At 43.0% G+C, this 24,003-nt stretch overlaps 1 protein-coding gene across 17 annotated transcripts in view; it reads right to left on the bottom strand.

Annotated features, from left to right (window-relative positions):
* Nucleotides 1-24,003, bottom strand: part of ZFP90 (ZFP90 zinc finger protein) — a 70,611-nt gene that overhangs the window by 32,470 nt on the left and 14,138 nt on the right. For 11 of the 17 annotated variants that reach the window (XM_034940540.4, XM_055100395.2, XM_008967261.4 and 8 more), the window contains 3 exons: nt 9,837-9,963; nt 9,393-9,488; nt 827-4,918 (listed from right to left, as the gene is read on the bottom strand). In XM_034940540.4, the coding sequence (XP_034796431.1) occupies nt 3,264-4,918; nt 9,393-9,488; nt 9,837-9,963 (1,878 nt within the window). In that variant the 3' untranslated portion in view covers nt 827-3,263. Of the gene's footprint in view, nt 1-826; nt 4,977-9,392; nt 9,489-9,836; nt 9,964-24,003 lie in introns of those variants that run through there. The other 6 variants (XR_010110277.1, XR_010110276.1, XM_063597698.1 and 3 more) reach the window with 3 other exon arrangements.

Below are 24,003 nucleotides of genomic sequence, written 5' to 3'. Positions count from 1 at the left end.
TTAAAAAGTGCTCAATCTTGAAGTCAGAACACTGCAAAATGAAAAGCCTACTGCAGCTATTAAAAAAACCAAGCATCACCACCATCAATATGCCTAAAAGTGCAGAAGTCTTTTCTCATCTTCCATGGAGGTGCGCTAGATGCTCTGGCAGGTAAAAGTATATCATACATATTTTAGGTTTTTTAATGCAAGCAACAAACATAAAAAATTAGCTTGAGCAAAAAGGAGAAACTTCTGGACTGATGGGGAGCTTCCTGAATCCCAAGGAGAGCTTCAGAAATTGAGCCAGGTCTAAGGACATCAGGAAATAGAAACAAGAACACCATCATGTCAACCTTGTCCTCTCCTACTTCCCATCTTTGGTAAGAAATCAGGTTCCAGGAAGCTCTAGGCCTTTATCTTTTGGCCTAGCAACACAAAAGCCCAAAGTACGGCTCCTTCCAGCTCTACTTGGAAAAAATTCTGGCAAAGGACTCTGATTAGCTGAACTAGGTCTCATGCCTGCCCCTAAAACTATCAGTGAGCCCCAGGGACATCCTGATTTAGGTTCCTACAGTCAATACAATCAGATTGTTGCAAGAGGAAAAGGGGGAAAATGCTGGGCAAAGACAAGAACTACCACCACACCGCTAACCAGAAGTTATAAGGATTGAATGACAGATGTGAAACACCTAGCACAATGTCTTTAAAGTAGTAAGCATTCAATAAATGGTAGCTATTAACTCACCTGGCTGTGATGAGTTTAGCAGTTAATTCCTCCCTCTTGGTGCACCACTCTTTAATCTTAGCCAAGTTCTGAAAATTGAAAACGACAAACTGACTCCCATTCAACTCAGAAGGCTATTTATTGAAAGAATACAATGATGTTACAAGGATGCATTTCACGTAGCCCTAAAAGGCTGGGTATCCATAAGTGCATGGTTCATGGCTGTTGGGACTAAGAAAACCTTCTGGTCAATGAGCCACCCATATGTCCTGGGCTCCCTCCCTGTCAATGAAGATGTGCTGAGGTTCAGAGAGTGGTGGCTGGATCTAGGCCAAGCACCAAACACAAACCAGTACTCTCCTTTGGGTCTTCTGGAACTAAGGTTTTATAAACTTCCATAACAGTGGGGGCAGCACTCAGCTGGTTACAATTCATGCCATTCCTGAAAGTAGTCCACTATGGGGATCCCCAAACAACCAGTAGCATAATGAGTTCCTGACAGGCATCCTAGCCAATCAGTAGGGAGGGTCTGAGTAGAATTACCCATTGTCAAACTATGTATCAGATAATAGAAGCACAGCCTTGGCATTGTGTGTGAGCTAATCATGGTGCACCATAAACAAGGTGTTTTGGATGGTCAGCATCTCAGAAGGGCAGATCTGCCATTGAATATTCCATTTTGCATCACAGAGGAGAGACTAATTGAGCTACACATACTACATTTCAGCCCCCATGCACAATTTTTTCCCTGCAAAGAATGAAGAATACTTGGGTGCTGCTGCATGCCATCCATGATGAGAGAAAGGCAATGAATCCTGCTATGTGGCATGCAAAGAATCCAGTAGGAAAGGTTCACCATCAATACCACCAATATCTTGCCCCATGATTCATATTTAGGGCTGGGAAAATTTATCTATCTTTGGGAGGCAGCTCTTGTGTAAAAGGAATCAATGTCCAGTTGTGCCCAAATTGGTCTGCATGGTCAATGTCAACACACCAACAAAGGTTCTGGAAATTCCTTTAGGATAGCCCATGGGAGTCATTAGGGGATGGAGCAGGCCACTGAAGCTTAGCTGATGCTTTACTAATGGAAAAGCATTATACAACTAAAATAAATTGATGTGTGTGTGTCTCTTGCTCTGTTGCTCAGGCTGGAATGCAGTAGTGTGATCTCAGCTCACTGCAGTCTCTGCTCCCGGGTTCCAGTGATCCTCCCACCTCAGCCTCCTGAGTAGCTGGGACTACCACTGCATGCCACCATGCCCAGCTAATTTTTGGATTTTTTTTTTTTTAAAGAGATGGGGTTTCACCATGTTGTCCAGGCTGGTCTTGAACTCCTGGGCTCAAGCAGTCTATCTGCCTTAGCCACCCAAAGTGCTGGGATTACAGGTGTGAGACACCATACCTAGCCAAGTTAATTTTTTTAATGGTGAAATCTTTTCTTTGCACATAAAATGAACCAGTGCATGTTGCTTCTCTGAGTACAAGACAAAATTTATGGCAATGGGCAATTAGACTTATACTTTTCTGCAAGAAAATTAACGGGAAAATTCTCCTCTTAGTTTTCTGTTGTTTTCCCATTGATCTGATACTGTAGGCTTAAGAAAGTGCTTTTTCATGGGCATGCCATAAAAAGTGCAATAAGGGGACTTAATAGTTCTGTGAAACTGGCATATGTTAGCTGAAAGTATAATTGTAACTGGGAAAAGGGGAAAAAAGTCACTAGTAGTTCAACCATCTACAGTTTCTGTTAAATTGTGGTTTGTAAGCCTCCAAGAAGTTGCTTTAAATAGTTTGTGATAAATTTGCATACATTTTGCTGCCACTTATACTTTTAAGAATTCTCAAAGTGTCCAACCCATAGGTGCCCATTAAATGTTTGTGTATCTGATACATCTTAAAATTTATTTTAAAGCCCTCTGAGTCCAAAAATAACCTTTTCACTGGCAAGGCCATGGGGCCCCAAATCCAGGAAACCTGCATTTTAAACCCAGCTTTACCCTTATAGGCTGTATCATACTGTGGAAACCACTTCACATCTTTGGCTTTCAGTCTCTTCATCTGTACAATGAAGTGGTTGGGCTAGTTGATCTAATTCTTTGAATGGTGACTTCCTGGAGTTGGAACTGGTTTCCATGGTGAAGTTAATTTAAGAGCTGCAGTTGAGTGCAGTTGTCAAGCAATTTTTAAAATGGGTTTTGGTCATTACTGTAGGAATTTGTTTTTTAAAAAAGCTGTTGACATTGGGGGTCACAAGTCAAGATGTTGAAACTTGATGATATCCTGCATACATATATTCAAAAGCAAAGTCCAACATATAGGCATATCATCCCCAACCAGCTACATACATGTAGCTGTTTTTACACTAGTCTGTAATCAGATCTGAGAATGTGTCTTTATGTTAAAAAAAAAAATCTGTCTACTGGCAGTTTTCTCCACACACAACATATAAACACACACATAATTCATTACATTCCCAAGCTCTCTAAGAATCCTCTGATCCTGAATCAGAACATTTTAGCTAAAGCATTCTGCAAATTCCTTAATTTCACGGTTCCTAGAGTTTATTTCGAGTATGAATTCTCTGGTGTTTAGTAAGAGCTGAACTTCGGCTGAAGTTTTTCCCACATTCCTTACAAGAATAGGGTTTTTCTCCAGTATGAATTCTCTGATGATCATGCAGGTTGGTTTTTTTTCGGAAGGCTCTCCCACATTCATTACATTCATAGGGCTTCTCTCCAGTATGAGTTCTCTCATGCTGAATGAGAGATGAACTTTGACTAAAGGCTTTCCCACAGTCAATACATTCATAGGGTTTCTCTCCAGTGTGGGTTCTCTCATGTTGAGTAAGCGATGAGCGTCGACTAAAGGCTTCTCCACACTCATTACATTCATAGGGTTTCTCTCCAGTATGAATTCTGTGATGCTCTATGAAACTTGTACTCCTTTTGAAAGCTTTCCCACATACATTACATTGATAGGGTTTCTCTCCAGGATGAGAAATAGCTTGCTGACTAAAAGCCTGCTCACAATCATAGGGGTTCTCTGCAGTATGGATCCTCTGATGGTCAGTAAAGTCTGTAATGTGACTAAAGTCTTCCCCACAGTCATTACAATGGTAGGATTTCACTTCGGTAAGAGTGCTTTCATCTTGAGTGAGAGATGTGCTGTGCTTGAAATCTGTGCTGTAGTTACTGCTTTGGTAAGGTTTGCCTCTCTTATGAATCCTCATATGTTTATAAAGGGATGGGCTCTGACCAAAAGCCCTCCCACATATGCTACATTCAAAAGGTTTCTCTCCAGTATGAGTCCTCTCATGTTGGACAAGGGAAGAACATCGACTAAAGGCTTTCCCACATTCCTTACACTGGAAGGGCTTCTCTCCACTGTGTGTGACCTCGTGTTGAGTGAGGGATGTGCCATGCCTAAAGGACCTCCCGCATAGATTACATCGATAGGGTTTCTCTCCAGTGTGAATTCGCTGGTGTTGAACAAGGGAGGAGCTGCGCTGGAAGGCTTTCCCACAGAGACTACACTGATAGGGTTTCTCTCCGGTATGAGCATTCTCATGCTGACCAAGAGATGAGCTATGCCTGAAGGCCTTTCCACATACATTGCATTCAAAGGGTTTCTCCCCAGTGTGAATTCTCTGATGCTCAGTAAGCTGTGTCTTCCAGAGAAAGGTTTTCCCACAGTCGGTACATTCATGGTGTTTCTTTCCAGGATAAATTCCTTGATCTGTTCCATTAGGGAAAGCTCCCTCTCCTTTATGTGTTTTCTCATGTTTACTAAGCGATGATCTATGAATAAAGGCTTTTCTACATTTATCACACTTATAGGGTTTCTTTTTTGCAAGAATATTATTCTGATTAAGTAAGTCTGCATTATGTCCCAAATTGCTTCCAAGGGTCTCACATTCACTAGGCCTTATTCTTGCAGGAATGTTCAGTTGTGTAACCAAATTGGTGTTCAATCTAGAATTTTCACCAAATTTATTTTGCTCAAAACTTTCTTGTGGTGTAATTATTTTCTTCTGGGTGGATGCCTCTGATCCCAGATGTCTCTTCCAGTTTTCCTGTTGCCTGTCTAACTGGCTGCTAACATCCCAGGAGTCTTCTAATGTAGCATGTAAGAGATCATGTGTGCAGTGGGATACTTCTGATACATCGTGCTGCAAATGTGATGATTTGACTTCAGGCCTGGTCTTCCAGTCTGAAAGAAATCCAAAGTACAAAAGTCCCCTATTCCTCCTTCCTGTTGAAATACACTGCTAGAGTAGCAATGAAGAAAGACATATAAGTTACATATGACTCTGTTTTGAAATTACTCCTGTATCCTGAGAAGACGACCCAAAATGGAGAAAAGGAAAAGTGAAGAAATGATAGTGAAGACTGCAGATTCAGAGTATGTGGTAAGTCCAGAGAATGAGGAAAGCCCATCTAGGAGGGTTGGTTAGAAAATAAGGAAATAAGCGAGCAGGACTGTGTTAGGCACAGATACAAATGGAACAGGATCACAGCCCATCTTAGGATCCTATATGCTCTCCATGCCTCCTATCCTTTTATAAACCACCACAAAATCTGTCTTCCTAATATATCCATTTCATAATTTGTTTACTGTCAACTCTGAGGTTCCAGGTCTCCAAATGCTGCAGAGAAAATCTGCACCCAGTGATATAACTGAAAAGATTATTTGAAATACTGCATTTTCTCAGTTTGTAAAGTATAACCCTTGGAGATCAAGGAGGTCCTTGATCAGGAGGCAAATCATCTTTGTCTTTACAACTGGTACTGTGGTTTTCATCTATTTGAGCTCTGGTTCTACACTAATCACCTCCCTTGACCAAAAAATTTATTTCAATCTGGCTAATAAATTGATCTTTAAGTCCCTGTTTTTACTTCAGAACACTGATACAAGCAAATTGATTTTTAGGGTTTAAGAACGATAACCTTTAAAAACTAAGGGCAGAGAGCTTTTTGGAGTCATGGAAATGTTCTATGTCAATAGGAATTTGGGTTAGGCAAGTGAATGCATTTGTCAAAACCAACTGGATGGTACATATAAGACTTGTACATTTCACTGCATATAACATTTTCTTTTAAAAACTGAAAAAAATTGAATTCTAGTTAATGACATACATACTAAAAGTGTAGGGGTGAAATGTAATTATGCCTGCAACTTACTTGGAAATGCATCAAAAAGTAAGATGGATTGATAGATGGCTAAAGAAATACATGATAAAGCAAATAAAACACATGTTAACAAAGCAAATGAAATAACATGTTAACAACAACAAATGTGATAATCTTGGTGGTAGGTATGTGGTATTGACTGTAAAATTTTTTTCAACTTTCCTATTTGAAAATGTTCCTAATAAAATGTTGACAGAGGAAATCACAATAAGGCCCTAAACCCCCAAACTCCTTACCCTGCAATAAGAATCAACTCAACTCCTGAGGACAGAGAATGCCTTGTAATTTTTTTAAGAATTGTTCTCAGTGGGACATGCAAAAAATGCTTGTGGAAATGATTAAATGAGAAAAGTTTTCTTGCTAACCAGATTTCTTACTGATCAGTCAAGTATGTTCTGATTGCTTTCTATATGCTCTGCCACACAGATAAAATATATTAAAATACCATAATAAACAGAGCTTGAAGAGAAACAAGACAATCTTTTGGCAACTAGAAAAGGGTAAAACCATCAGATGGCATATTATTAAATCTGAGTTTTTATAGTGTAGATGATATAAATGATATTTGTTGTCAGGAAAGGAAGAAATAAATAAATATATTAGTATATATCACGTCTCATGGATGAGATAGATCTTGAACTCAAAGAACAAATGGCTTTGGATAGGCAGAATATATTGCCTAATGAGGAAAAAGATATGCTGCATACAGAGAATATTAAGAGAAGTTCAACCTAAGGGGATCTGTTTTAGCAGGAATAGAAGGATAATACTGGAAGTATGATAGGGAACTTTTAAATCAGGGAGTTTCTATTTTCTATAGTAAAGTACAGAGAGTAATAGCAACGGTTTGTCAGAAATTTTAAGAAGATAAAGCATTAGGCTGGGCGCAGTGGCTCATGCCTGTAATCCCAGCACTTTGGGAGGCCTAGGTGGGCACATTGCCTGAGCTCAGGAGTTCACAACCAGCCTGGGCAACACGGTGAAACCCTGTCTCTATTAAAATACAAAAAATTATCCGGGCATGGTGGCGTGTGCCTGTAGTCCCAGCTACTCAGATGGCTGAGGCAGGAGCATTGCTTGAACCCGGGAGGTGGAGGTTGCAGTGAGACGAGATCATGCCACTGCATCATGCCATTGTACTCCAGCCTGGGTGACAGAGTGAGATTCCATCTCGAAAAAAAAAGAAGATAAAGCATTAAAATCCAGTGGCTGGGCATGGTGGCTCAGGCTTGTAATCCCAGCACTTTGGGAGGCTGAGGTGGGATGAACATATTAGGCTAAGAGTTTGAGACCAGGCTGGCCAATAGCAGTTTAGTAGAAACCCCATCTCTACTAAAAATACAAAAACTAGCCAGGCGAGTTGGTGCGTGCCTGTAGTCCCAGCTACTTGGGAGGCTGAGGCATGAGAACTGCTTGAGCCCAGGAGGTGGAGGTTACAGTGACCTCAGATCACAGCCACTGCATTCCAACCTGGGTGACAGAGTGAGATTCTGTCTCAAAATAAATAAATAAATAAAATCAATCCAGTGTGGTTCAGCAACTGATGAATAACAAAATGTGATATATCCATACAATGGAATATTACTCAATGGTAAAAAAGAATGATGTACTGATACATGCTAGAACATGATTGAACCTTGAAAACATCATGCTAAGTGAAAGAAGCCAGTGCCATATTATATGATTCCATTTATACAAACTATCCAGGATATACAAATCCATAGAAATAGAAATTAGATTAATGGTTACCAGGTAGGTACTGAGAGGAGTGGGGAATGGGGAGTAACTGTTAATGGGTATGACGTTTCTTGCTGGTGTGAGGAAAATGTTCTGAAATTAGATAGTGTTGCTGTTTGTACAACTATCTGAATATATGAAAAAACCACTGACCTCTATGCTCTAAAGGGGTGAATCTCATGGTATGTGAATTATACCTCAATAAAGCTATAATTTTAAAAATCCATTTGATTTATAAAAAGAAAAAACAGAGTGAGCTATTCCAACTGGAAATTATAGCAATCTAAATCTGGGACCTCAGCAGTGGCTCACACCTGTAATCCCAACACTTTGGGAAGCAAAGGGAAGAGGATTGCTTGAGCCCAGGAGGTCAAGGCTGCAGGGAGCTGTGATAGAGACACTGCACTCCACCCTGGGTGACAGAGCAAGACCCCGTCTCAAAATAAAAAAATTAGGCTAGTGTGGTCGCTCATGCTTGTAATCCCAGAACTTTGGGAGGCCAAGGTGGGTGGATTGCTTGAGCTCAGGAGTTCAAGACCACCTGGGCAACATGGTGAAACCTCGTTTCTTCCTCACCAAAAATACAAAAAATTAGCCGGGTGTGGTGGCACATATCTATAGTCCTAGCTACTTGGGAGGCTGAGGTGGGAGGATTGCTTGAGCCCGGGAGGCAGAGACTGCAGTGAGCCGAGATCACACCACTGCACTCCAGCGTGGGTGACAGAGTGAGATCCTGTCTAAATAAAATAAATAAATAAATAATTTAAAAATCTGGGCCCTGGTTTACAGTGCCACCAGTAGAAGTTAAAAGGCAAGAAAATCTAAGCTACTTCTCATAGGAAGAAAACAACCTGGGTTGAAATAAAAGACTAAACTAATTAGGGTATCCCGCCTGAGCAATTAAAAATCCTTTGGATTCTAATAGGCAAGGGTAGAAATGAGAAATAGGCAAGGTAGCAAAACATACTGGTGGGGGATGAAAGGTGATGGATTTAGATTTTATGTATTTAATATGAACTATGTGACTTCTGAGAAGGATAAAAGTAACCATGGTACAAATAAGGAAGACTTCTGAGTCTACGGCATAGAATAAAGAGCTGCAACTACCAGGAGGCAGGTACTCTGTTAAGGAGGTAATCAAGAAAGGAGGCTAGAAGGCAGGTTCCTTAAGGCAGGGTCACTTAGGGAGAAAAGCAAGAAAAGCTAAAGACCTAAAGCTAAGCAGCATTTAACAAGCGAGGAACTGGGAGATGAGGATACTACAGAACTGTGGAGGGAGGTAATGAGTCAAAGCAGCATGAACATGAGATGGAAGGAAGATGGTGGCAAGGCACGTAGTCTGAAGGCAGGTTATCAAGGGAGAGAGAATCAAGGAAGGCTGTGGGTGTTTCCTACAAGTCTGGGGCATCTGACAGTGAAAGCAGCAAGACTAAACAAGGAAAAGATGGGGGAGTTCAACACAACAAAGAGATACGGGAGTTCAATTCAGGGAAGAAATATGGGAGTTCAATTCTGAATGAGTAAGAGAAGGGATCTCTAATTAATAAAGGGAATCAGAGGCCACCAGAGGAAAAATAATCCAGCAAGAGCAGGAGCACCCTTTTGAAGAGAGACCTACAAGGTGTCGGCCAGGCGATGGCTTCAGCCTCCTATGCAGATCTAGGAGATCGCAAGCCAGCTGCTGGAGGGTATCTCCCCCTCCCTAAGTTGTGCCATTAACTGCATTCATTCCTAATGCCTGACTCTCACTCATTTACCTGGATAGAAAGGTCGTTGGATTTCTCCCTCTGATATCCATGGCTCTTCTCCTTGCTCCAATTTGAAGATCACCTCTGGCTTGGAAACTTGATATCCTGCTCATGGGTAAATACACAAGATTTGGTTGTTTGTGCAAGTGGACAAAGAACCCTCCTAAGCACAAGTCAGTACTAGTCCTTGATCCTCAGGAACTCTGAAGGAAAAAAAAGGTGCAACTTAAGGAGTCATGCAATCAAATTGCCTATTTCCAGTTTTGCAAAATAAAGACCTTTTACCTAAAGAGCAGGCTCAAAACCCCATAAAACTGGGTCCCAATGAGATTAACAAGCTCTGACCCCTGAGCACCCTGGTCACAGTTACCTAAGCTCTGGGCACCACCACTATAGCAACCAAGGAAGGAAAGACCCATCAGCAGGAAAGACACTCAGATAAGTGGTCCTTACCAAGAGAAACCAGGTGGCTATAGTTCTCCAGCATCACATCCCTGTATAAGCTCCTCTGAGCAGGGTCGACATGGTACCATTCTTCCTGGGTGAAGTCCACAGACACATCTTTGAATGTCACTGATTCCTGTAAAATCACATTCTTGTTCAACTGGGGATCAACCCCACAAATGTTCTAAGGCAATGCTGGGAACATACTGTAGGAGCTATCAGAAGTGGTGATCACACATTTGTTAGATTGAGGAGGCAATGTTGGGTTACATAAACTCATTGTTTACATAATTTTGTAAAGGATCTAGTATGTCAGGCAGCAAAGTTATGAGGGGCAATTTGTCCTGCTGACCTGTATTGCTACCTAGCTATCTTCTTGGTTTCTTTCAAAGCCAAGCCTTTTTATACAATCACCAAGTCATTGCTGCCTATTCACTTTCTTTGTTACAAAATCCAAATACAGTGGGTAGTAAAAAGTGACGACCTTCTTTCACCACCATAACCAATCCCACTTTACTTTCAGAAATAACCACTCTTAATAGTTTGGTGTATACACAAAGTCCCTTGTTCATGTTTATTAACACCCCACCCACCCAATTAACCATACTCACACCCCAACACAGAATCTTGTTTTATGAAATACCGTACATATTGTTCTACAACTTACTTTTTGATTTAGCTATGTATCCTAGAGATCTTTACATAGTGGAATAATTGCACCTTATTGAACTGCTTCATAGTATTCCACAGTACACCTGTATCACAGGTACCCACTGATTAAAACCAACAACACCTCGCCGTATTAAGAATAAAATGCGACAGGGCACACGGGTGGTTCACACCTGTAATCCTAACACTTTGAGAGGTCAAGGCCGGCAGATCGCTTGAGCCTGTTCACTTCCTTTGTTACAGGAGCCCAAGAGTTTGAGACCATCCTAGGCAACAGAGCAAAACCCCATCTCTACAAAAGATCAAAAAATTAGCCTGGCATGGTGGTGTGTGCCTACAGTCCCAGCTACTCAGGAGGCTGAGCTGGAAGGATCACTTGAGTACAGGAGGCGGAGGTTGCAGTGAGCCATGATCATGCCACTGTACTCCAGCCTGGATGACGGAGTGAGACCGTCTCAAAAAGAGAGTAAAATGCAATTCCCTCATGGCTCACCAGGCTGTCGCATGCTGATCTTGATGTTCCTTGACTACATCAAACTTGTTCCCAGCCCTTTTGTTATTCCCTAGCCTCCTGCATGTCCACATGGTTGACAACTAGTTAACCAGTTATTCAGGCATCATCTCAAGCATGGCCTCCTCGGGAAGGCTGTCTTAGCACCTCCACTATCCATCGCATTTTGTGTTTAATTTTCCTGCTAGTCCAGCTATCTCTCACTGCCCAGTTCTTTTCACCTGAACTCAAGAACAGATTCCGATAAAAAGGACACTTGTGTTTCTAGCAATGATCGGAGATATTAGCTTGTTACCCTATTGTCTGTCTCTCCACTGTAAGTTCCATGGGAACAGGGACTTTATCTTGATCAGTTACATGCCTGGTGCCCAGAACAACGCCCGGCACCTAGTGGGCACTTAAAAAATACTTGCTGAATGAATCAATGAACCAGTCCCTGTCAGCAGGTACTGTGATTATTTCCAGTATTCTGCTATTGTAAACATTACTGTAATAAATATTCTTTGGGCAAACATGCTAGGATTTCTCCTGGCTCGCTAGCTAAAATTACAACGGCTAGGTCAAAGGTCTTTCACTGCATCATACCCTAATCACTTTTTCCTCTACCATCCCATGGACACATGGCTGGCTGGCTGAGGTGCCCCATGTCTCCCAATTGTCAGCTCTGATGCTAGAGAGCTGATTGTCTAGAATCACTTGGCCTTGTTAAACCATGAGTCACCTGTGACCATGGCCTCCTTGAGCTATGTACTTTTGGTTAGGCTTTTTTTTTTTTTTTTTTTTTGGAGACAGGGTCTCACTCTCTCACCCAGCTTGGAGTCCAGTGGCTCAATCATGACTCACTGCAGCCTCAACTACCTGAGCTCAAGTAATCCTCCCACCTTAGCCTCCAGAGTAGCTGGGACTACAGGCATATGCCACCATATCTAGCTAATTCCTGGTTAGACTTCTGTCTCAGAAAGTATATAATAAAGTATGGCAAAGACAATTAGTGCAAAAAGACATCGAAAGCAGAGCTGAGTTAGCTGGAGCAGTGAGGGAAGGTTTCACAGAGGCTTCAGCTTATTCTGTACCCTTCTCTTGTTTGCTTAGGTATAGCTGAACCGATTCACTCAAATTCCTCAAGAGTATCATTCTGTTCTCCCATTTCCTTTAGCTAATTCCATTTCATACTTCAGGTGCCGGTTAGCAGATCTCCAGTGAAGTCTTCTGGTCCCCCACTGGAGAGTCAACCTCCCTATCATGTGCTTTAAACCACTCTGCACACCTACCATTATTCAAACAAACCTACTCATCTATTTAATGCTTGTTTTCCTAGTTAAATGGTACACATTATGAGGGCAGGGATAATACTTTTGATTGTTTTTGAAATTCTACAACACCATTGTCCAGCAAGTACCTGACTCACACTATACCTCTGTTTCCTGAATGAGTTGAGCCTTAAGGAGATGGATGACATCTGAATATTAAAGAAGGCAGGAGTGGCCCCTTCTACTGAGTGAGGTGCATGACCACATCCACACACCATACTGGCTCCTCTGCCCCATATTTCTGTTCAACACTTGGCTGTGTCCCTGCAGGAACAGGGGAGGGATGAAACTGGGGCCATTTTTCTGATCAAGGTTAGAGATCTGACAGACTAGATATTTACAAGGTGCCTGGATTTACTATATACACTGTGGCAGACTAAAAATGCAAAAGAAAAACACTGCAGTCCTTGAATATGGTTCAGTTTATTTTAAAAGCGTTATTTATTAGAGCACAATATGAGACAATACACAGTAAGTTGAGGTGCTGCAGGCGCTCAAAGCACGAAAGACTGGGAGAGGGAGAGAACACTTCAAGGTAGGCTCTGTACCAGGTCCTAAGAGGTAAGTGCCATCTGCATGGAAGAAGAAAATGTGGGAATCCAATCCAGGGATTGGGAAGCTTGAGAAGGGAGGCTGGTCTTGGGAGAGGCATGGCCAGCAAGGATAAAGGGGTTGGACCAGCCATTTTGAGATAAGTGGTGAGAAGTAAAACCTTCTCCCCACTGCCTACTCTACCCTCTAGACATATTGTCTCTTCGGTTTAGTAATAGTCATTGCCCAACCAGGACTCCTTTGCTTAACTGGTTCCTCGTATTTAACATATGGCCTCCTGGTTTATTTTGTTTTATTTTGTTTAATAGAGATGGGGTCTCACTATGTTGCCCAGGCTGGTCTCAAACTCCTGGGCTCAAGTGATCCTCCCACCTCGGCCTCCTAAAGTGCTGAGATTACAAGTGTGAGCCTCTGAGCCTGGCCGGCCTCCTGGTTTCATTCTGCTTTCCCAAAGAGTCTGCACTCAAGGTGAAGAATGTGCTAACCAGCAAGCAAACGTCTGCTCCAAGCCACTCATAATTTCTTGCCTTGAAAGGGCAACCACTGGCCTCTGTTCTTTAACTCTTGATCCCAATCGCCTTTTTTTCCCCTGGGCACTATCAGAGTTACTTCAAAACACAAATTTGATCATGTTCACAAACACTTCACTGCAGCCAGGCTGAGTGGCTCATGCCTGTAATCCCAGCACTTTAGGGGGCTGAGGCGGGTGGATCACCTGAGGTCAGGAGTTCAAGACCAGCATGGCCAACGTGGCAAACTCTTTGGGAAAGCAGAATGAAACCGTCTCTACTAAAAATACAAAAATTAGCCAGGCGTGGTGACGGGCGCCTGTAATCCCAGCTACTCGGGAGGATGAGGCAGGAGAATCACTTGAACCCGGGAGGTGGAAACTGCAATGAGCCGAGACACCGCCACTGCACTCCAGCCTGGGCAACAGAGCGAGACTCCATCTCAAAAAAAAGAAAAGAAAAAAACAAAACACAACCCATAAACCCTTCACTGTCTCCCACTTTTCCCTATTTCTGTCACCCTCACCCTAGTTCGTGTCACCATCTCTTACCTGAACTACTGCTACAACCTCCTAGTTCATCTCTCCTCTCACTCTTGCCCCACCACCCAAGTCCATTTTCCACATTACAACCAGAGAGATCTTGTTAAAATCTGCCAGACTGCTGGGCATGGTGGCTCACACCTGTGATCCTAGCACTTTGGGAGGCTGAGGTGGGAAGATCACTACAGGCCAGGAGTTCCAGACCAGCCTGGGCAACACAGTGAGACCCCATCTCTAACACAAACAAATTTTTTTAAATTAGCTGGGCATGGTGGCTTGCATCTATGGTCCTAGCTACTTGGAGGGCTGAGGCAGGAGGACTGCTTGAGCCTGGGAGTTCGAGGCTACAGTGAGCCACGATGACACCACTTCATTCTAGCCCGGGTGACAGTGCAAGACCCTGTCTCAAAGAAAAACAAAACAAAACAAAAATCTGCCAGGTCAAGTCACCTCTGTTTCAAGGCCTCCAATGGCACCCTGATTCATTTCAAGTAAAGTCAAAGTCTTTATGGCCGCCTATAGGCACTTCACAATCTGGGTGCCAGCTAGCTCCCTGACTTCACCTCAAGCCTCCTCCCCTGCCTGCAGCTCTCACCTGCACCCACCCCACCCTCCTTCTGATTCCTGGAAGACACTAAACCTACTTCCTCCCTGGTGCCTGTGTTCTGCCTTTTCCCTTGACTTGAAAGCCTCTTCCTGCATGTACGCCCGTGGCTCCCCACTCACTGGCTTCAGCTCTTTGTTCAAATGTCACCTTATCAGAGCAACCTTCCCTCACCATCCTACACAAAATAGCACCCCATTCTACATTCTCACTGTCTTTTTCACAGCCTTTGCCACCTGACATAGCATGTTTACAGTCTATATCCCAAAGCAGAATGTAAACCCCGAGAGCAAGAATACTATTTATTTTCTTTACTGTTGAATCTCCATTGTCTAGAACAGACCTGACATGTAGTAGGTGCTCCACAAATATTTAATACATTTTTCTTTTGAGACAAGGTCTTGCTCTGTTGCCCGGGCTGGAGTGCAGTGGTGCAATCATAGATCACTGCAGCCTTGACCTGCTGGGCCTAGGCAATTTTCCCATTTCAACCTCCTAAGCAGCTGGGACCACAGGTGTGTGCCACCATACCTATTTTTTTTATTTTTGTAGAGATAGGGTTTCTCTATGTTGCCCAGGCTGGTCTATGAACTTATGGGCTCAAGCAGTTCTCCTGTGTCAGCCTCTCAAAGTGCTGGGATGACAGGTATTAGCCACCATGCCTCATCCACAAATATTTAATAAATATTTGTCTTGAGATTAAAACTTAGATTCCTCAGTGTGAGTTTCAGAGCCCTTCATGGCCTAGTCCCCTGGGGACCTCCACAGCCCCAACTCTGGCTTCTCCTCCCCTCAGACACTAACATTTGGCCATGCAGAAGAGTTACAGCTCCTTGAAACCAGAACGTTCTTTCACCTCGGCAAGCGTTACTTCAAGCGCTCAGGCTTTCTTCCTCAGCTTGGCTAAGGCTCACTCTTCACTCTTCACCAAGACTTGGTCAAGTTCTCTCCTCTGGGGCCCCATTCGTACCCCAGGTCTGGGCTGTGTCCCCCTCCCATCCCAGCAGCTCTCCTCCCTGGGCCTCTCTCTAGCACAGCTCATAAGACACTACTACATTCAGGTGTCTGTTACCCAGTGGTCACTCCTACCAAACTGTGCTCCTAGAAGGTCAAGACCTTGGCTCAGGCACCTTCAAATTTCCAGAGGCCAGAACCAGTTTGGTACATAACAGACAATCAAAAGTTTGCCAGAGTAAATAGGTAAAATGCACTCTTGGTGGAAGTTAGTCACTCTGAGTCAGATCAACTTCAGGGCATCTCATGCTACAGGTCACACCTTGAACCCTAATAAATGATCCAGTAACACCTTGCAGATAGCTGCTCATCCTTCTTCCAGATGTAACAGGACTTCATCATCAACCCCTTTTAAAAACTAACAAAGCAGCCAGACGCAGTGGCTCATGCCTGTAATCCCAGCACTTTGGGAGGCCAAGGCGGGTGGATCACGAGATCAGGAGATCGAGACCATCCTGGCTAACATGGTGAAACTCCCTCTCTAATAAAAATTTTAAAAAAATTAGCCGGGCACGGTGGCAGGCGCCTGTAGTCCCAGATACTCAGGAGGCTGAGGCAGGAGAATGGTGTGAACCTGGGAGGCGGAGCTTGCAGTGAGCCAAGATCACGCCACTGCACTCCAGCCTGGGTGACAGAGCCAGACTCCGCCTAAATAAAAAAACAAAAACAAAAACCAAAAAGCAACGAACAAAGTTATTAAGAAGTATCACATGTTCCAGACAGGTGCAGTGGCTCATGCCTGTAATGCTACCACTTTGGGAGGCCAAGGCGGGTGGATCACCTGAGATCAGGAGTTCGAGACCAGCCTGGCCAACGTGGCAAAACCCTGTCTCTACTAAAAATACAATTAGCTGGGCGTGGTGGCGGGCACCTGTAATCCCAGCTACTTGGGAGGCTGAGGAAGGGAGAATTGCTTGAACCCAGGAGACGAAGTTTGCAGTAAGCCAAGACTGTGCTACTGCACTCCAGCCTGGGCAACAGAGCAAGATTCCGTCTCAAAAAAAAAAAAAAAAAAAAAGAGGAAGTATCACATGTTCCCTTTCCTTATGCTGACATACAAGGATCTTGGCCAAATGGTTGAGCCCAAAGCAAGGAACTAGGAACAGCATATACTAAGTTGAGAAGACTCAACTTCATGGGCTCCTAAAAAGCTCCATAATGAATAAATGCATAACATCCTTGAGTAGATCTCACACCTCCTGGAGATCCAATTACCTCATCAATAACATGAGTTCCCTGAACTACAGAAATAAAGAGTTTTATGAGCAGATGGGGTGAAAGGGCACTTCCAGAAAGGACATGTACAAATACAGTTTGCCCAATTAGAAAACATCACATTTACGGCAATACAGTGTGGTGTCTCCACTTAAGCACTCAGTGGCCTCTGATACCAGATTGATCATAGTTTAACAAGCCGATAGTTGACCGTGTAACTAACAATGGTGTACAGAGAGAAGAACATCACTGTCAACCTTTGCACACACACAGATTCCTACTGCATCACCATCTGCAGTATTGAAGACTGGAAACCTGGACCTCCTCCTTGACTCTTCATTTTTCCTTTATGCCTTGCAGTCACCAAAAGCCTCAGAAATGTCTCCTGAATTCAGTCCCTTGCCTTCATCCTTCAAATCCAGCTGAAATCCTCCCTTGCCAATGACAGCATTAATCCAGGGAATGGCAATCTACAGCCACACAGTCTAATATGGCAGCCACTGGCCACATGTGGCTATTCATTATGTTTTTAAATTAAGGATTTAGATGTTCACCCAATTACAAACTGGTTTTAAATGCTAGGAGGAAAAGAAAAAGAGCAAACAAACTTAAAAGTCACACTTGCAATGTAGCTAGTCCAAATGGGCATGTGTGATTAAGCAAAATACACACTGGGCCAGGCGCAGTGGCTCACACCTATAATCCCAGCACTTTGGGAGGCTGAGGTGGGTGGATCACCTGAGGTCAGGAGTTTGAGACCAGCCTGGCCAACATGGAGAAACCTAGTCTCTACAAAAATACAAAAATTACCTAGGTGTGGTGGCACATGCCTGTAATCCCAGGAGGCTGAGGCAGGAGAATGGCTTGAACCCAGGAGGCGGAGGTTACAGTGAGCCAAGATTGCGCCACTACACTCCAGCCTGGGCAACAGAGTGAGACTCTGTTTCAAATAAATAAAATAAAATAAAATACACACTGAATTTCAAAGATTTACTATCAAGGAAAGAATGTAAAATGCCTCATTAGTAATTTTAAAATATTTATCACATGTAGAGATGATAATATTCTGGATATATTGTTTTAAATAATATGTATTACTAAAATTAATTTCACCTGTTTCTTTTTATATTGTAGCCACTAGAAAACTTAAAATTACACATGGAATGTGTATTTCTTTGGCACACCACCGTTCTACATTGTTCTAGGTCTCCACCTCAGGCCATCTTTCTCTCAAACGCTGCCTCCTGTCATATACCCAAAGCTTCTGCCACATGGACTCTTTGGCCTAGTAACAACATTTTCTTTTGTGTTTCTTTGCCTTTATACATCCTATTCTGACCATAATGTACTTTCTTCCCTCAGTTCCACAGGAAAAATTCCTATTCATCCTTGTAGAACCAGTTCACTGTTCCATTCCCTCCTGAAGCTTCCCCACATCCTCCGTGCTCCCCATCCCCCTTCAGCATTTGGTCCCCATCTCCATTTCAGAACCGTAGCCATCTAGTTACATTTTTCTCCCTCAAGAATTTTTTTTTTTTTTTTTTTTTTGAGATGGAGTCTTGCTCAGTCGCCCAGGCTGGAGTGCAGTGGCACGATCTTGGGTCACTGCAAGCTCCGCCTCCCAGGTTCATGCCATTCTCCTGCCTCAGCCTCCCGAGTAGCTGGGAGTACAGGCACCCGCCACCACGCCCAGCTAATTTTTTTTGTATTTTTAGTAGAGACGGGGTTTCACCATGTTAGCCAGGATGGTCTTGATCTCCTGACCTCGTGATCCACCTGCCTCAGCCTCCCAAAGTGCTGGGATCACAGGCATGAGCCACCGCGCCCGGCCAAAAATTTCTTAAACTCCTTTTCATTTCAGTATCTCTGACACTGCAAGTGGAGAGTGTCCAGAATCACCTGGGCAGCTTTTCTAAATTGTCCTTGCATGGAGGGTCTTGCCCAGCATCTTTTAAAAGCTCCTCAGGTGGTTCATTATCAAAGAGCAACAGCTCAGATTTCTTGAACACTCGCTGCTAGGCAAGCACTAAACTCAGTCATTTACGTGCACTCTCACCACATTTCCTCACTGAAGCCTTGTCACCACCGCAGAGGAAGCAGGCACCACTTCCTGACTGGTTCTGAAGCATGACCCTGGTTAAGAACCACTGCCTGGCACAGAGCAAGCATTCCAAACACGTCTGCTGAGTGAATGGATACAGAATCTGGGTAATTCTCAATGGAGGAAAATGAGGAGTTGTTTCGAGGATTAAAAAAAAACACATGGGTTAGTGAATTAAATTCTTGGATTATAAAAACCAGAGGCAAACAGAAAAATGATGGCATTAACAGCCAAATCTAAGGCTGGTTCCTCTTAAGCACCAGCCAAATAGAAAAACCTCTGATAAATCGAGTAAGAAGAAATTTTTAAAAGATGAACTTAAAGATAGGAGGATAAGGCTGGGCACAGTGGCTCATGCCTGTAATCCCAGCACTTTGGGAGGCCGAGGCGGGCGAATCACCTGAGGTCGGGAGTTCGAGACCAGCCTGACCAACATGGAGAAACCCCATCTCTACTAAAAATACAAAATTAGCTGGGTGTGGAGGTGCATGCCTGTAATCCCAGCTACTCAGGAGGCTGAGGCAGGAGAATTGCTTGAACCTGGGAAGCGGAGGTAGCGGTGAGCCGAGATTGCGCCATTGCACTCCAGCCTGGGCAATAAGAGCGAAACTCCGTCTCAATTAAAAAAAAAAAAAAATAGGAGGATAAACAAAACAGTGAAATACACACTAGTGTGTTAAGAAATGCAAAAAATCTTAACAAAAAACTTTTAAATTCTAAACTACCAATGTTTACACAAAAAAGCAGAAACCTTTATAATTGAGGAGGAAATAGAGAAAATTGTTGCCAAAACATCTTGTCTATAAAAATCCTGAGTCTAAATGTTTTATAGGTAAATTCTTTCAAAAGACAGAAAAAGGTGAAAAGCAATCTGAATGTTTCTACAAATTAAGGATAAGCATGACACCAAAACCCGTCCAAGAGAGTGCTTTCTCTCTGATGGCTATTTCCCTTAGTAATACAGATATTAAAAAATGATCAACTGGGCCGGACACGGTGGCTCACACCTGTAATCCCAGCACTTTGGGAGGCTGAGGCAGGTGGATCACTTGAGGTCAGAAGTTCGAGACCAGCCTGACCGACATGGTGAAACTCCATCTCTACTAAAAAATCAAAACTAGCCAGACATGGTGGTACACGCCTGTAATCCCAGCTACTTGGAAGACTGAGGCAGGAGAATCGCTTGAACCCAGGAGGCAGAGGTTGCAGTGAGCTGAGATTGCCCTCTAGCCTGGGCAACAAGAGCAAAACTCTGTCTCGAAAAAAAAAAAAAAAAAAAAGAGAGATCAACTGTATTTTGAAAAACTTATATATTACAACCAAGTGGAATTTTATCCCAGCATTATGTATAATAGTAAAAATTTCAGAAACAACCTAAATGTTCTCTGAGAAATGGCTAAATAAATTTTGGTACATTCATACAAAGCAATATAATATAATCATTAAAACTGATTTTAAATAACAACAAAAATAATCCTCATAAAATTTATATGAAATTTAAAATACATTATAATTAAAAATGTTTAAGGGGAAAAATATGCATAAGGAGAAAAGAAAATTCACCAAAACAAATACAGAGGTCCTAAGGAAGAGGGATCATAAATGACTTTTTTCTATTAAAAAGTCTAGATTATTAAGCAATTAATACCCAGAATATATAGAGAACTCCTAGAAATCCAACAAAAAACAATTCAAAAATGTGCCAGGAACTTGAATAAACATTTCTCCAAAGAAGATATACAAAGATGTTCAAGAACACTAATTATTAGAGAAATGCAAATCAAAACTACAATGAGATATTACCTCACACCGGTTAGGATGGCTACTATCAAGATAAAACAGAAAATAACAAGGGTTGGGGGGATGTGGATAAATTAGAACCCTTTGTGCACTGTTAACAATGTAAAAAGATACAGCTGCTATGGAAACAGTATGGTGGTTCCGGAAAAAAATTACCGTATGACCCCGCAATTTCTCTCTGGGTATATAACCAAAAGAATTGAAAGTCGGGTCTCAAAGAGATATCTGTATCCCCACGTTCAATAGTTCAATGCCTCATGTTCATGTTCAGTGCCATAGCAGCATTATTCACAATAGCTAAACATGTAAACAATGCAAGTGTCTATCAACGGATGAATGGATAAGCAAAATGGAATTGTATTTAGCCTTAGAAAGGCTTTTATTTTAAAGCACTGTATTCAGCTTTTAAAAGAAAGTTCTGATATATGCTACGACTTAGATGAATCTTGAAGACATTATAATAAGTGAAATAAGCCAGCCACAAAAAGATATACTGTATGATTTTGGCCAGACGTGGTGGCTCACGCCTCTAATCCCAGCACTTTGGGAGGCTGAGGTGGGCAGATCACTTGAGGTCTGGAGTTCGAGACCAGCCTGGCCAACATGATGAATCCCTGGCTCTACTAAAAACACAAAAATTAGCTGGGCGTGGTGGCGCATGCCTGTAGTCCCAGTTCTCAGGAGGCTGAGACAGAACCGCCTGAACCCAGGAGGCTGAGGATGCAGTGAGCCGAGATTGCGCCACTCACTCCAGCCTGGGTGACAGAGCAAGAATCCGTCTTAATAAAAAACAAAACAAAACAAAACATACTGTTTGATTCCACTTATATGAGATAGAGTAGTCAAAATCATAGAGATAGAAAGCAGAATGGTAGTTGCACTGGCTGAAAGAAGAAAGAATGAAAAGTTATTGTTTAATGGATTGTAGTTTTCAGTTTTACAAGATGAAGAATTTTGAAGATGGGTAGTGGTGATGGCTGCATTACATATGAATGTATTTAATACCACTGAACTGTACACTTAAGATTGTCTTATGTGTATTTTATAAAAATTTATAAAAACTGAAAAAGATTATATCAAAGGTAAAAAGTCTCTAATATTATATATGCTCACATACTTTAATAAAATATACTTTGTTTTGAGTCAGAGTCTTGCTGTGTCGCCCAGGCTGGAGTGCAATGGTGCAATCTCAGCTTACTGCAACCTCCACCTCCCGGGCTCAAGTGATTCTCATGTCTCAGCCTCCCAAGTAGCTGGGATTACAGGCGTGTGCCGCCACACCTGGCTAATTTTTGTATTTTTAGTAGAGATAGGGTTTCACTATGTGGCCCAGGTTGGTTTCGAACTCCTGGGCTCATGCAATTCGCCTGTCTCGGCCTCCCAAAGTGCTGGGATTACAGGTGTGAGCCACTGTACCTGGCCATAAGATATACTTTAACAAAAGTAATACAACACGGAAAAGTAAGGAAAAGAATCTTATTTTTGAAACAGTTATTTTTTGAGATGGAGTCTCACTCAGTCACCTAGGTTGAAGCGCAGTGGCGTGATCTCTGCTCACTGCAAGCTCCGCCTCCCAGGTTCACGCCATTCTTCTGCCTCAGCCTCCCGAGTAGCTGGGACTACAGGCACCGGCCACCATGCCTGGCTAATTTTTTTATATTTTTATTAGAGACGGGGTTTCACCGTGTTAGCCAGGATGGTCTCGATATCCTGACCTCGTGATCCACCTGCCTCGGCCTCCCAAAGTGCTGGGATTACAGGCATGAGCCACTGCGCCTGGCTTGAAACAGTTCTTAGAGGAACAGGTTTTGACATCCTAACATCCTAAAGACAAATTTTTTTAAAACTGTTCAGTGCAAATCACATTGTTTCATGTAATCATTTTATCAGAAAATAAAATAGGCTCATTGTGACTGGAAAATATAATTTGTGCTATATTAGTAGCAAAAAGTACAAAATTGCTGCTTGGGCTTAAGTGATTCTGAATGATCATGTTACCTCGTGTTTAGTCTGGGCAAGGGGTTGAAGGGAGGGGTCAAATGGCCTTACTCTGAAAGAGTACAAAACCTGGTACAGAGAAGGCTGGGTAAATGCACCACTCCATTCCATGTAAGAATATTATAATAGGTGTGCATGGGCCGGGCGCGGTGGCTCATGCCTGTAATCCCAGCACTTTGGGAGGCCGAGGTGGGCGGATCATGAGGTCAGGAGATCGAAACCATCCTGGATAACATGACGAAACCCCATCTCTACTAAAAATACAAAAAATTAGCTGGGCATGGTGGCACGTGCCTGTAGTCCCAGCTACTCTGGAGGCTGAGGCGGGAGAATTGCTTGAACCCGGGAGGCGGAGGTTGTAGTGAGCCGAAATCACGCCACTGCACTTTAGCGCAACAGAATGAGACTCCATCTCAAAAAAAAAAAAAAAAAAAAAAAAAAGGTGTTCACAGGTGCTATGGGCACACACAGGAGCGGTACCTAACCTTACACGGGAAGGTGCAATCTAAGCTGAGACTTAGAGACCACCTCCTGTCAGCTCAGGCTGAAGCTGAGAAGGGGAACCTCTGGACAGAGGGAGCTCAGACATCCTTGACTACAAACATCCTGACCTGATTCAGCAAGTGGTCTGGTTTCCCCTGGTGGCCCCAGAAGCATCTTGTCTGAGTTTGGGTGACCTAAGCCAGGTTTTGCTGGGTCTGTTCACCCTGATGATCTAACCAGAGCTTCTGTAATCCAGAGTCAACAGAGACCAGGCCCTGACCCCTCCTCCCCATTTCCTCTCTATCAAGGAAATCTCTTCTCTAACATGAAGAGATCTGGTCTCCATATGAAGCATTTTTCTTATAAAACTTCCCTCATTTCTTTTCTGTTTTTTTGTTTGTTTGTTTTGAGATGGGATGTCTCTCTGCTGCCCAGGCTGGAGTGCAGTAGTGCAATCATAGCTCACTGTAGCCTCAAACTCCTGAGCTTAAGTGATCCTCTCACCTCAGCCTTCCAAGTGGCTGGGACTATAGGTGTGTGTGCCACCACACCTAGCTTAAAACTTCTCTCATTTCTTACTGCTCTGGTGGCTTCAACTTTAAGAATGGCAAATGCCTTTTTTGTTTCCTAACTAAAAATGTAGTACACATGTTATGAAAAAGAGGCCAGCCAGTGTGGTGGCTCACACCTGTAATCCCAGCATTTTGGGAGGCCAAGGTGGGTGGATCACTTGAGGTCAGGAGTTCAAGACCAGTCTGGCCAACATAGTGAAACCCCAACTCTAGTAAAAATACAAAAAATTAGTCGGGCGTGGTGGTGCACACCTGTAATCCCAGCTACTTGGGAGGCTGAGGCAGGAGAATTGCTT

This window comes from Pan paniscus, chromosome 18, assembly GCF_029289425.2.
Source record: "Pan paniscus chromosome 18, NHGRI_mPanPan1-v2.0_pri, whole genome shotgun sequence".
NCBI classification, from domain to species: domain Eukaryota; kingdom Metazoa; phylum Chordata; class Mammalia; order Primates; family Hominidae; genus Pan; species Pan paniscus.
This window is presented reverse-complemented; position numbering and strand designations above follow the sequence as displayed.